At 36.6% G+C, this 15,200-nt stretch overlaps 1 protein-coding gene across 1 annotated transcript; it reads left to right on the top strand.

Annotated features, from left to right (window-relative positions):
• The first annotated feature begins 12,054 nt into the window (after positions 1-12,054).
• Positions 12,055-14,739, top strand: LOC145035110 (cytochrome P450 CYP72A219-like). The gene is made up of 5 exons (XM_078983698.1): positions 12,055-12,460; positions 12,934-13,160; positions 13,256-13,497; positions 13,618-14,002; positions 14,234-14,739. Exons 1-5 carry the CDS (start codon positions 12,178-12,180, stop codon positions 14,657-14,659), a joined length of 1,563 nt encoding a protein of 520 aa, XP_078839824.1. The 5' UTR covers positions 12,055-12,177; the 3' UTR covers positions 14,660-14,739.
• Positions 14,740-15,200: the final 461 nt, after the last annotated feature.

Raw genomic sequence — 15,200 nt, 5'->3', positions numbered from 1 at the left:
TTACATTTTCACACTCATAACCGTTTAAGGGTCAACCCTGGTCAATGGTCAAGTCAAAGGTGAACACTCTGGTCAAAGTCAACCTTCTGGTCTAAGTCAACATTCTGGTTGATCTAACTCGCTGAGTTGGTCCATTAACTCATCGAGTTCCCGAGTCCATAAAACTATGGAGTCTCGATCCTACTCGTCGAGTTCTTCCATTAACTCGTCGAGTTTCACTTTATACAAGTTGGGGCATTTCACTCAAAACTCGTCGAGTTCATCCATGAACTCGTCGAGTTCCTCTTTATATTAGTTTGGACATTTTGCTCTCAACTCACCAAGTTCGTCCTTGAACTCGTCGAGTTCTTTGATCTTTAATTCCATAAACACATCCAACTCGCTGAGTCATCTTCTAGAATCAACGACTTTGCCTAGTAACAAAAAAGGTTGGGGGACCACGACCCAACTCGATAAGTCATATGAACGACTCGTCGAGTCCCCCAAAGTCCAAATCTATCCAGTCGATTTTAATCGGGCTTAATGCATCCAAAACGTAGATCTGGCCTCCTAGGGTCGATATAACACGTAAAGTTACAAACTTTACGTTCATACATGGGTTATTTAGCTCAAAAATGCCTAAAAAGTGGTTTATATGATGCATGGGACTCCCATGGCCATAAAGTTGGCACCTTTATGCCATGGAGTCCCTCAAAGACTCTAGATTTGAAGTTATTACCCCAAAACATGCTTGCATCCTTAAATGGTTCCATAATATGCTCCAAAAAGCCCTAATTACCCCATGAAAAGATCTAGTAAACAAATAGATAAGGTATAGACTTTATACCTCAAATGAACTGGAAATGAAGCACAAACTCCAGATCTACTTGCTTCCTTTTGAACCCCCAAGCTTCCTCTTCCTTCTTAAGCTTCAAAATCATAAACAACATACAAAAATGGCTTAAGAACACTCAAAATGGGTTATGGTTTCATGACTATGGTGTGGAGGTGATGGAGGTTGTAGTTGAGGCTAGATAAAGTGTTTAGATACGATGCAAACGCTAAAAATTAGGGTTTCACCCGGGCATACCTACTCGCCGAGTCGAGGCTTCTCGACTCGTCGAGTAGACTTCAAGCCCCGCATCCAAAAATATCCCATTCATACTCGAGGAGTTTACGACCTCCTGTTGGATTAGGTGTCTAAGTCCATAACTATAATTGGTATGTACTTGATCCGATAGTAGCATGATCCATTTCGGGTTGAGTTCACTAGAACAATTTGATAGTTGGATATTTGAGAAATAGGTTATTTGTGATTTATTAATATATTAGAAGAATAATATATTAATTGAGAAATAATATTATTTAATTAGTATTGGTGAAGAATTAATTTAGAATTAATTTAGTGATCAAAAGAGACTAATTAAATTAACGGGGACTAATTATGTAAATCAGTGATACATATGGTTTGGGCTAATGATCCATGTTTGATTAAGCTTATGAGATAACCCATGAATTGTTAGTCAAAATCAAAGTGTTGGATCATAAGCTTAAGTGTAAGAATTAGGGTTACATATGACTCTTGGAATTCTACACTATAAATGTATAACCTAAGCCCTAAAATCGACCACCCTTGCATTCTAAGAAGAGCTAGCCGATTTTAGAGTCTCATATTCATCTAATTGTTTATTGGTGTTTGTGACTTGTTTGAGGCATCACACTCTAGGTGCTAAGCTCTCTTAAGGCCAAGTTTCTACAAGCTATTACACAAGGTAATCTTCTAACTAGTTTTTATGATTCATATATCACCTTTTGTCACACCCCCAAACCAGAATGGCGGAAACATTCGGGGGTGGATGACTTCACGTAGTATCATAACAATTGAATATCGTAAAGAAAGTAACACAACCATCATATATATAATGAAAACGTACATTGTTGCGTTATACATGTTTCAAAAAGAATATTACAATAAGATGGTTTAAAATGTTTGATAATAAATGCCATAGCGTTCCTTCTTCAAAAGCTGGTGGTTACTTGTATTACCGATTCCCTGAGAAATACAAGTGGTTTCGAAAAAGTGTCAACGATAAAGTTGGTGAATTCATAAGAGTTTTTGTATTGAAAAGTATGTCATTTTGGAAGAAAGTAGATGAATGTAGTTTCCAGAAAATCCAATATTTTCTACATATAGTTTTGAAAAGTTCCCAAAGTTGGAGGTCATTAGTATCTTTCGTACTTAAATGATAAAGATAAATCTTGTGCTCAAAATAAAGTAAATACTGAATGCATTTATGAGTCTTGTAAATCAAGTTTGTTTTTATACTTTCTTGTGAGTTTTATAACCATACTATCGATACAGACTGCGTGTAACAACATTCTTTAGGTGTTGTAGTGTTATGACATTTGTCACCCCAGACCTTCCGGTCTAACTGTAGCTAACAGTTTAGGTGTGGGGTTGTCAATCCCATATAGATCCATACACAAGTGTCACGCTCTCCCTCCAAGAGATTATGGTTTATAATACAGGACTTGAAATGCATACTAGAAAGTACGTTGAAGTTGAATATCTCACATCACATAGTATAAACAGATTCACGATAAGAAAGTCTTTGTTTTACTTTAGATGAAAGTATTTCGTTTTTCAATATGTATACGTAAGAATGTATGAATAACTCGCAAACTATACCCATTATAGTTTTTCATAAAGTATGTTCCATTTGATGAAAATAACTTGGTAAAATACTAAACTTTATACGTAAAGTAGGATAGATGTTGTATTTATAACGATACGTTTTCTTGTATTGTACTTGTATTCCCCCCCTTAAAGCATGAAAAGACTTGAAAAGTAGGGGTATGAACTCACCTATTCGGTTTGAAGAGAGTGGGGCTAGAGTCGGGCAGAACTTCGACTGCGGAAAGTTACGTCTTCGAGATTCTCGGGGATCTCGGTAGCGTAGAACCTTCGTCGGCGCTCGAGTGTGGAACCAAGGGTGTCGGGATGGTCTCTGGTACGTAAGAGTGTGTGAGAGTGAGTGAAATTTTGAGAGGGGTGTGCTAAAATCTGGAGCTTATGCCTTCTATATATAGAGCTGAAAACACAAGTACGTTGGGCATACCACCGGAGTACGCTGGGCGTAACTTTGTGTCATGGCTTACGACTCGGGTCTAGCTAGGCGTAGAGCTTGCAGCCGATGGGACTCGACCCTGCACCTGAGTACGCTGGGCGCAATCCCAACTTCAATCTTCTAAATTCCGTAACTTTTGCGTACGGGCTCCTTTTCGCGTTCTTTATATCCACGCGTAGGTGAGACTATGCTCTACAATTTTCATTTAGACTCCGTCGGCTAGTTTTGACTTTATTTTTAATACTATGTTTTTAATAGGCCGGGACTGCTAAAGTCCGTTAAAAATTCATAGTTTCTTTATCCGACGTCTGTTTTCGTTTGTCTTTTTATCATCTTACTCTTGATGTGGAGACCTTCAACTCTCGTTTAGGTTGTGTTAGCTAAATATCGTTCGATCTTCAATTCGAGTTTTTAGCTCTCTACTACTGTTACAAAACTTTGAAAATTCGTAACTTCTTCATACGAGGTCCAATTTGGGCGATATTTTTATGCACGTTCACCGTTTAACGTAATCTACGACTTTTGTTTAGATACTTAAGGCTAAAATGTATTTTATTGAAATTTCTCTTTTTACGTTAAATAATGTTTTATCGGGTGTGTCGTGAATATTTGAGTAGTCGTAATCTTTTCATTATAACTCGGTTTTGAATGTTCTTTATGTTTTTGGAAACCTTGGCACGATATCTATCATTTGATGCATCCCAACTTTAGATTTTGAACACTTTATTTTTGAGCTTAATTCCGTTGATTCCAAATAGTTTCGTTGTATTAGACTTTTGAGTGTTACACTGCTTTGGAAAAATATAGGGTTGTCACACCTTTGCATGCTAGTTAGGTTTCATGCTTTGGAAAATGAATATTGCATGTATAATTAGAGAAAACTTAGATACAAAGCATTAGGGTTGTATGTGTACCATAGGAATGTTAGAGTACATAAACACAATAGTGGTATCAGAGCCTAGGGTGTTTTCTATTATATTGATGCAATTGTTTGATTTTCAAAGCTGAAAATTGACATTTCTGGAAACTGACTGTTGGACTCGACGAGTCCTATGATTGGACTCGACAAGTTGGATAATCTGGTGATGGAACCCGACGAGTCCATTGCCTTACTCGACGAGTTGGATTATCAGATTGCAGTTTTTCCAAGTTTTCGGCCTGTTTTGGATTATGATCATTACCACAAACTGTTTTGGTTCATAAAATTCGATTTTACTAATATGTTAATGATTATCCCCATCCAATAACATGATGTTTATCAATTTTTAAGATAATTACTTGAATTTGTGAAAAACTAATTGTTTGCAAATTTTGGAATTATTTTGCTATATGACTAGTATTAGGTCAAATTTGGTAAATAATAAATTATATGATAATTGTATTAGTTAAAAATTGATCTAAATGTTTCTTGAAGAGTTTCATAACTTATCCTCAAGTTATGAAATATGAAAAGTCTCATTCATGAAACACTAAATCTTTAAGTTATATAATTCCAAAGGTCTTGAAGAGGTTCATAACTTGTCCTCAAGTTATGGAACTTGGAAAGTCTCATTTTTGTAACATAAATTCTAAAACTCAAGAGTTTTTTGAAGAGTTTCAAAACTTGTCCTCAAGTTTTGGAATTCGAAAAGTCTCATTTATAAAACTTTAATTCTGAACCCTAGAATTTTAAAAGTTTAAAATTCAACCCTATACTATTATAATGTTAAAGTTTAATACTTATATATATATATATATATGTGTGTGTGTGTGTGTGTGTGTGTGTCTGTGTGTGTATAAGACAAGTCAGTCTTACCGTTAGTAAGCCTCATTCACGAAGCTAGTCTATAAGGGGTGTTTAAGGAAGTGACCTATAATATGACCATCATTGGATATCCACTCTTACCCACCGCTCTCTTGACTAGTGAAGGGTCGTTAGCCGAACAGGTAGGATAGGACATTAATCCTCATTGATACGTATAATGATATTATAAAGTAGCTAAATTTCTATAAATTCCTAATCTTAGTTACTTTAGGAAAAATGTGAAAATGGTGATATCCCATGGAAATTGCACTTTGCATGACCTATCCTTTTGATTTAACCATTTCAACAATTCAAGATTCCTCTTCTTAGTCATACAAATGCACTAAGGTGTCCTTAGAAGGATCAATTGTGACATGGTTCCAAAATCATTAGGATGATCATAAAACATGATATTAAAGTACTTTCCTTTCCTTTCAGATTGGAGAAACTTTTATCTTTCTGCCTAAAAGATTCTTCTTATTCGTTCTTCCATTCTTTGAAACTTTTCAAAGAATCAGAATTACACTTAATCGTATAAGTATAACCATATTTACTAAACCATCAGTAAATCATGACGAATAAACTTATTTTCCTTTGTGGTGGATTTGACTAGTTCACATCAATGTGTACTAGATCCTTTAGTCCTTCACTTGACACACATATACACGTGCGCAAGGAATTTAGTCTTAATTTTCGAAAGATCAAGATTCTCATACATCACACAATTCAAATCGTATGTTTCCAAGTTTCCGTCCAATTGAACCTTGGGTGATGAGAATCCTTCCTTATTTGGTAAATTATGACACTGCTACAAGGTATATAACTAAGAATCAAATCCATTTTCCACATTTCTAATAATAGAAATATAAACACCAATTTTCATAAATACCATTGCAAGTGATCATAAAGTAAATAAGATAAACCACAAAATTTTACTTTATTGATAATGTGCAGAAAAACTTGTCCTTACAATGCAAATACACATGAAAACTATGTTTCTAAAATTTTCCTAAGCAATCTACCATAACTCCTATGTAGCTGCTCCAAATCTTGATCATTGAACCACATGATTGAAATCCATTTCTTCATATCAGAATTAGCCTTTACTTGCTCTTAAGCTTCCTTCATTCTCTTAGATTCTGCAAAACATCATAATGAAAATCATCACATCATGTACTAAGAATCTATGAAAAGGAACTTAATAAATTTAGATAATGGATGTATCTGAAGTAGAGTCATACAATTTGACATTACCATTTCTAAGATCTCTCAGGTAGCCTGTGCAACTTCGATTCCAATGCCCCTTCAATCAGCAATAGAGACAGATGGCTGCAGCTACACCTACAGACTTACATCACTCCAGCACTATCTGCTAACCTCGTGAATGCTACGGCCACACCCGCAGACTTACGTCACTCTCATACCAGCTGATCATTAGTGAACGCTACGGCTCCCCCGTAGTCTTACAACACTTCCATACCAACTGACCATTACTGAATGCTACGGTTCCCCCGTAGTCTTACAACATTTCCATACCAACTAGCCATTAGTGAATGCTACGGCTCCCCTGTAGTCTTACAACACCCTCATTCTAACACAACCGTAGCCCAATACCTTACCCCTAATTTATTGATTCAAACGCATACAGAGTCGAGCACGCACTCCACTGAACACCCGAATTGAACTCCATTCATGACTGGAGCCCCAACCTGCTTCCCCAAATTCTACTATCAAGCCCCCAAGAAGACGCGGTTCACACGCTTAGGAGTTCTACTGAACTCCAAACTCGCACAACCATCAAACCAAATAGCCACTTGGGCCTCCTTTTTCCTCGAGAAGTCCATTTCGGTCTCATACATGTCCCTGTCCTGAATACCTGCGCGGTTCTCCCACACTTAGATTCAACTAAGTCTTCGCAATACATGAAATTTGAAGGATTCCCAATCCTTCTTACTCTTTAATAACCAACTGCTTATAACCTGTTTCTTGTCCATGCAAGTGTTCTATTACGGGCATAAACCCCCAAAGGCCACACAATCCCTGAAGATAAGACAAACACCTCCCGAATCCTAGTGAAATTAATAGTCTTAGACGCATTGAAATGATGCCGCACCTATATCTTGATGTCCAAATAACCGATGCCCAAACCAAAGTCTCAACAATAAACCACTTCTCCTGGTGCTTCCCAAAAGCCGAATCGAGCACAAAGGCTGAGTCACCATTCTTGTTCGTAGGCCTTCCGCATCATTCTCGGAACCGATCTCGATCCTAGACCCAAATAACATCGAGCGCTCAAGATCAGCAAAGAGAGAAACAACCTTTCACAAACCACTCTGTATTTCACAGTATGCAAATGGCATATGACGAATGCTTGAATGTATAGTCCAAACATAAACAGGGCAACACAATCAAAGATACACTTACTAAAACCCTCGAAACGAAAACTCCCTCGTGCAATTTCATGCAAGTACCTCACTAAACCCGACCCTGCTGGCCTCTCACAACTGACTCGAACCCTTGGGTCTCCTTCCGAGACCCTCCAAAGCATGTTCCTGATATGATTCCCTTCTTCCCAATGTGTTCCACATCAATCCCTGATCTTGAGCTCTAAAAATCATATCAATCAGTGTCTCGCACCCTGGCACACTCACCAGCTCAATCGTCAACGGCTGAACTGTAATAGTTGGAGCAACCTCTGCTCTATACCGGACTACTAACCATCCCTCAGACCTAGTATCCCAATCTCGAAAGTGCAAAAGATCGCATAATCAATCCTTGCACCTGATACAAGAGATCCAAGGCGAACTCAAAATCCTGGAAGTCCTTCCACTATCTGGCTCACTACCGGAGCCGGGACCGAACCTTGGTCCTTCCCCTTGCGTGCTCATCCGCATTCTGCATAGCAACTATTCCCACATTCCAATCATAATCAAGGATTCTCCTTCCCAGGCTTCTTAGATTCTCCAAGACTCTCACTGATTCGAGTATGGATCCTGTGCTTTCAGTAGCACGGGCCCATACTACCTTCCACACCTATCCATACTTTCCTCCCGAATCCTCTAAGTCACCTACCCATTGATTCACTGAACATCCGCTAAACAACAACACAATATCCACTGAAGCACCTCCTAGGGTCCCCTTGGGTTTCCAACCTCACTAAACCTCCCCAATAACTCACTGGAGCACATCCTAGGCTTTCCTAGGTTCCCAACCTCGCCCTTCCATCAGCTGCTGAAGAACTCCCCATGATGCCAACCATCTACCTCCTGGATATCGTCACATCCACTTATTAGCCGACTCCCATCACTTAAGGGTTCCACAAAGCACAAATCAAGCAGCATTCGTGCAATTGCACTCCGACCCAAAGAACCGCCATAAAACATTCAGTCCACATATCGCAGCTCGTGCTATCCACATCCATCAATCCTCACTGTCAGCTGCCTTATGCATGCAAATTATACACAGAACAGGATCCAATAGACTGTCGAATAATAGACTCTACCCTAGGACCACAACCAAACAAGGAGCATGAAATAAGGCCAAATCAATTATTCTAAGGCTATAAGATCCTAACTATATACAATTTTAAAAGCATACACATTGCAATTATAAATACCAATTATCATTCTCATTCCAGCATGGCATCAAATATTCTCGCGGCTACAAGCATCTCATATCAAGCCAACCTATTGCTGACTACTCATAACTAGCATGCAAGTCTACCAGCTCATACAACATACACATGCATCTCTACTAGCCCTAACTAGCATGCGATTCACAGATTCATAATCAAATCATAACAGACAACATATATGAGTATTCTGGGAAACTAACTTGAGCTCAGCTAATTGCACGCATCACACACTTTGTTCTTTTCAAGATTCATTTATCTTTTCAAATTCTTTTCATACTCCTTTCTATAAAATGATTTTATTTTTGATTTTTTTTCATACCAAGTCCTTAGTTTGAGTTCAGACACACCCGAGAGTGTTCCCGAATCCTTCAAGCCAAGGCTCTGATACCAACTTGTAACATCCCAAACACACACACACACACACACTAAACTAGCATCCACACATAACCACCTTGTGGTGGTCAGCGGCAGCGAGTGGTGGCAGCTATCACCACACAGTGGTGGCAGTAGGGTCTTCCTTCGGATCTCCAGCCAAACAACCATTCCAGTAGCCTCATACCAACATCACAATTGCACATAAACACCATGGATCACTTCTGGCCGTGAATGAGCCCAACCACCCCTCATAGTGGCACAAAACAACGACGAGGGTGTAATATGACGGCGACAACAGCGACACACGGCAGGTCCAACCATAAACGGAAATAGAAGAGCGTTTACGGTGGGGAAAGTGGTGGCAGTCCACCACTGGAAACCATAACTACCGTAGCAACAGAAGAAGAGGATGGAACAACGGTTTTTCTTGACATCGGTGACGTGAGTGATGACGAACCACACGAATAAAAGGTGGGAGGGGGCGTGTCCGGTCATGGCGGCAGTCTTCAACGTTCTCGGGTTCACCTGCGGCTGTAACCACAGCGGTGGCATCTCGGTGGTCTTCCGGCTTCAACAGGCAAAGAAGCGATGACCGGTGATGGGGTTGTGAGATTGCGGCCGCAAACAGGAGAGGCATGGTGGGAGGTAGCGGCGACGGAGTTGAGGATGAAGGGTGAAGAAGATGACGGCTGGACAAACACAGCTAGGGTTAGGGCAACACAAAGCTTATATACCCGACTCCTCAAACTTTAATCCATGTTGACACATTCGGTCCCTCATATCAAAATTCATTTTCAAACATAGTCCTTATTTTACCATTTCAACCCCCAGCATTGAAATCCCTTACGATTCAGGTCCAATATTCACCAAACAGCCCCTTAGCCCCAAAATCTCTTCAAATGATGTCCCGGAAGTTACCATTTAGTCCCTACCTTCATAAAGACTTACAAAATAAATCCAAACTTACACTTTTAACCCCCAACTTCTAAAATTGTGACAATTAGCTCTTCAAAACCATCTTTTGATATTTAATTATTTATTTTAGAGCTACAATTCGTTCATTAATTAATTTATTTATTTAATAAATAAACGGGGTGTTACAAAAACCCTTTGTATAACAAGTACAACATACACACCAGGAACACATGTGTGTCTGATAACTCATATATGGTTTTATTAAATACACTATTTATATATTCCAACCTAATCAAGCCGTTTTTCTTTAACCACATGAAACACTTATAACCAGAACTCTTAATCAGACTCTACAACTAATAAATAATCACCAAATTAGAACCTTGTTGTTAGAAAAAATTCCTTCTCCCAAAGGTTTGTATCACGTGTTTGTAACAACTTCTTTGCAAAACATATATTGCATAACAAATGCCCCCCTTTCATGTTGGCAGGAATATTCAAGCCACCTACCAAAGTATGAGCGTCGGAAAAGAGCCTCACATGCCGTTCGGTGTTGTAGCTTACCAAGAATATCGTCACCCATAACAGTTTTATCCAATGTAGTAAGAAGAGAAGGTTTGAACCAACCATCATGCAAAATATCGAGACACCTAAGTTGGTTATATTCAAAAATGATGTTGGCTAGGAAATCATTCTAGAGTTTGTTCTAGAATGTTGTGTGTGTTTTGGTCTGGAATATTCTATGCATTTCGGAATAAGGTATATCATTTTGGAATAGTCGAAAGGCACTTTAAAGGCAACGAACAACATGATATACCAACTTTATAAGTTATGAGACGGTCACTAATGAATAATAAGTAACTTTCTAATGTTTAGAATACAAAATAACATAATATTTTGGATATTTTCTTCACCTTTCGGACATCAGTTCAATATTTTTGGACTATGTTTTCTAAGATGGTACCATATAAAAAACACAAAAATAAACAAAAGAAATAATAAGTAACCTGTAAAGTTTCGATATATTCAAGATTAAGTGCCACTTTTTACTTTATAAATAAATATAAAAAATTATTTCTAAATATATATTATAGAATTGTATTAGAAACAAGGTTCACTAAATCTGGAACCCATTTATTAATGGTCGGGTCGGCTTCGAATCAAATTTTCCGGATTTGTTGGTTGGCCACAAATTATTTATTTATTTTTTTTAACAAAAATAACCATTTTGTCTGAAATAGATATTCCGGACCAAGAAAAATCATTTTTGTGAATGATCCTAGAACGACATTCCGGATTTCGGATCAACATTTTGAACAAAAATTTCGGATTTTGGAAAAAGAAAATTAAAAAAAACTCCAAAATTTCAAGAAAAATCCGAAATCTGAAAATAAATTTCGGAATGTAACACTTTTTTAAAAGAAATTGAAAAGTATTTTGAAATGTGAACAAAAGTCCGCAATGAATTATTCGGAAGGTGATTAGTTTTAAAAACTAAGAAAATTGTTATTTTAAAAAAAAAAAAACAAAGAAAAAAACTTATTTATATAGATTCGATTATCTAATTTCCCAAAAATAAATTATATTTTGTTATATATATTTTGAATTTTGGTTTGTGTAATAGTATTTTAAAACTAAATCTTAAAAAAAAAAAAAAAAAAAAAAAAAAAGACCTGTCCACGTGTAAGAGTATGGCAAGTAAAAAACTTGCTCAGCAAGTGTATCTTGTGCAGCAAGTAGGACGTGAATCTCAATAGCCAACGGATAGGGCGAGATCTCCATCTCTAGTTTACTAGTATTAAATGTAAAATACAACATTGGTACTTGAACTTATCATTAACTTGCATATCTGGCTTAAAGATTTGTTTTCTGTACGTTCTTTCCAAAATTACTACATGCATTTAATTAGGTCCTTACGTCCCATTAAAAAAATACATGAAATTGACAGCGGAACTAAAAAAGGGTGATGTAATTGACAGCGGAACTAAAAAACCACGAGAAGATGATGAAATATACAAATTTATCAAGCTAAAAATGAGTGATATAATTGATTTAACTGTAAAAATGTAAGTCAATAATACATAATATTTTCAATTACATATTTTACGGGAGACTACTTAAAAACAATATCATATGGACCATAATCATAATAACTAAAAGACAAGGGACATGATTGAACATTATCCATCGATAAATGAAATCCCTTCATTCGTCACCAACAACCCAAAAGTCAAAATCAATTACAATTTCTCTTTGACTTACCTGTGATCACTTAGTATCAGATCTTGAACCTATAAAAAGAGTGTGTACCTTCATAGTTAGAGAAAAGAAAAGCACCCTACCTCGATCAATATCCTCTAGAAATGGAGCTAAGTTTTAGTATGATCAACACAGTGGTATGTGTTGTTGGAGTGATAGTGATGATATACGGATGGAGATTTTTCAACTGGGTCTGGTTGAAACCGAAGAAGATGGACAAGTTTCTCAGAGAACAAGGCTTAAACGGAAATCCCTACAAATTTCTATATGGAGACATGAAAGAGATGGTGCAGATGACTGCGGATGCCAAATTGAAACCCATAAATCTCCCCGATGATATCGTCCCACGTATCATGCCTTTTCTTTATAACTCAGCTAAAACTTATGGTATGTAATGTATACATATTATCAGCATTGATAGTAGATCTTATTTTTTGAGGTTTTCGAAGGAAATTTTTAGAAAAGTTTTTAACTGAAAGTTACTTTTTCTTTTTTTGATAAATAGTAGATGTTGACCGAATGAAATCTGTTAGCATGTCTTTCCAACTGAGATCGACAAATTTTATATGCTGATGCTGTTTCAAAAACTATTAGTACCTTGCATTTAAATTGTCCATATGAGTTTAGCAGAAACATATTATATGCAAAGCATCATATATATATATATATATATATATATATATATATATATATATATATATATATATATATATATATATATATATATATATATATAGACCCAAATGTACAGGTGGTCAGTTTGATCTCAAAGAGTCAAAGTCAAACAGTAAAGGCTACGATCTATATTATGTGCAAAAAGGTGTAATCTGATCTTTCAAACAATCTATATTTGTGTACAGGTAAAGGAAAGAATTTCTATACATGGATGGGCCCACGACCTATGATCCACATAACAGAACCTGCACTAATACGAGAGGTTCTAAACAATTATTCTCAGTTTCAAAAGCTGAAAGGAGGAAATCCATTAATAAAGTTGCTAGCTAGAGGGATAGTAGATGCTGAGGATGATCAATGGGCAAAACATAGAAAGATTATCAATCCCGCATTCCATGTGGAAAAGCTTAAGGTTCATCTGCTTTTTAAATTACCAGACCAAAAGTGGCAATATATGATTAAAATTAATTAATCAATCACTGATTCCGTTAGCGTTCCTTTTTGCAGAGTATGTTACCCGCTTTTTACATAAGTTGTAGTGAGATGATCAACAAATGGGAAGAATTAACCAAAGAAAGATCCTGTGAAGTTGATGTGTACCCTCATCTCGAAACCTTTACTAGTGATGTAATTTCACGTACAGCATTTGGCAGCAGCTATCAGGAAGGAAGAAAGATATTTGAACTTCAAAAAGAACAAGCAGAGTTAGTTATCAAGGCTATACAATCGTTGTATATTCCAGGTTCCCGGTGAGCAAGCTTTTCCTTTAACAATTTTTTGGATTTTAGTCTCCCTACTTTTTCCAAAAAAAGAAAAAGAAAAAGAAAACTCAGGTAATGTTTTTTGATTATTCGATTATGATTTTGTAGATTTTTGCCTACAAAGAATAATAGAAGGATGAAGGAGATTGACCGAGATGTGAGGGATACAATAAACAAAATTATTAATAAACGAGTGACAACAATGAAAGCCGGGGAAAGTAACAGCGACGATTTATTGGGCATATTATTGGATTCCAATTACAAAGAAATCAAACAACAAGGGAACACCAATTTCGGACTTACTACCGAAGAAGTCATTCAAGAATGCAAACTTTTCTATTTTGCTGGGCAAGAAACTACTGCAAATTTGCTCGTTTGGACAATGATTTTGTTAGCCCAACACATAAATTGGCAAGACCGTGCTAGAGATGAAGTTTTAAAAGTGTTTGGAGACAGAAAACCAGATATTGACGGATTAAGTCGTCTAAAAGTTGTAAGTTTTTCTTCTTCTAGTGATTGGATTTACCAAACCGTTAATTAATTAGATAAACGCATAATGAATCTGGTGATGTTTTTTATACCAAACTAAATCTAGATTTAAAAATGTACTTAGGCTAATCAAAATATTTTTTTAATTCAATAAACAAACGAAAACATGATCACATTCCTCCTCATTTTTTTATTATTGTACTTGACAAAGAGTTAGTAATTATTTATTTTGCAGATTAATATGATCTTGCACGAGGTACTTAGGTTATACCCGCCTGGTATAGGATTGGGACGGATGATTCATGAAGAAACTACATTAGGAAACATAACCTTACCGGCCGGTTCATTCCTCCAATTGCATATGATGCTTTTACATTATGACAATGAAATGTGGGGTGATGATGTGAAAGAGTTCAAGCCTGAGAGATTTGCAGAAGGTGTGTCAAAGGCAACTAAGGAACAAGCATCATACTACCCTTTCGGAGGGGGTCCACGTATATGTATCGGCCAAAACTTTGCTATGCTGGAAGCAAAATTAGCACTCGTTATGATTTTAAGAGGTTTCTCCTTTGAGATTTCTCCATTGTACACACATGCTCCACATACTATCCTCACTCTACAACCTCAGTATGGTGCTCAATTGATTCTACGCAAACTTTAGTGGTTGTTGGAGCACAACACAAATAAATATATTATTATATGTTTTCTATGCTATTCTTAATATACATTAAGGTATGATTTTGAGGTTGTGTAAAAACTTATTGGATTGCCATCAAGATTTTATTTTTGGAAAGTGCAATTTTTTATATGCAAAGACTTTTCTATGACTTAGAATAAAGTAAGTGGAAGTAGAGTAGGCAAGAAATGATCCAATCCGTCAATCTATTTTGAACCCAACCCAAAATTAATGGGTTAGGTTGGGACTTTTAAACCGTTTAAGGTAAATAGGTCAACTCACATCTAACCAATTTTGTTAAACGGTTGGGTTGGGTTTAATGTACATTAATATACATATTAAAATTACATCGTGCTTAGGAATAGTAACAATTGTTTCTTGTTTTGTAAGTGGTTTTCTGTTTTTGTTTTGTGATGGTTGATAGTTGTTTTTGTTCCTTTGTGGTCACCTTCCGCTTCATTGGAGTCAAGTCAGCTTCTCCATCTCTCTCTTTTGATGACACGTGTCTTCTTTATCTAAGTCATCT

Source organism: Lactuca saligna, chromosome 3 (assembly GCF_052625555.1).
Source record: "Lactuca saligna cultivar CGN05327 chromosome 3, ASM5262555v1, whole genome shotgun sequence".
NCBI lineage: Eukaryota > Viridiplantae > Streptophyta > Magnoliopsida > Asterales > Asteraceae > Lactuca > Lactuca saligna.
This window is presented reverse-complemented; position numbering and strand designations above follow the sequence as displayed.

What these genes read in the sequence shown, in the direction of transcription:
- LOC145035110 (XM_078983698.1), top strand. Translation starts at nt 12,178, where the DNA reads ATGGAGCTAAGTTTTAGTATGATCAACACAGTGGTATGTGTTGTTGGA. An exon ending in TAACTCAGCTAAAACTTATG is followed by an intron (nt 12,461 to 12,933) that starts GTATGTAATGTA and finishes ATTTGTGTACAG; the next exon opens with GTAAAGGAAAGAATTTCTAT. An exon ending in TCCATGTGGAAAAGCTTAAG is followed by an intron (nt 13,161 to 13,255) that starts GTTCATCTGCTT and finishes TCCTTTTTGCAG; the next exon opens with AGTATGTTACCCGCTTTTTA.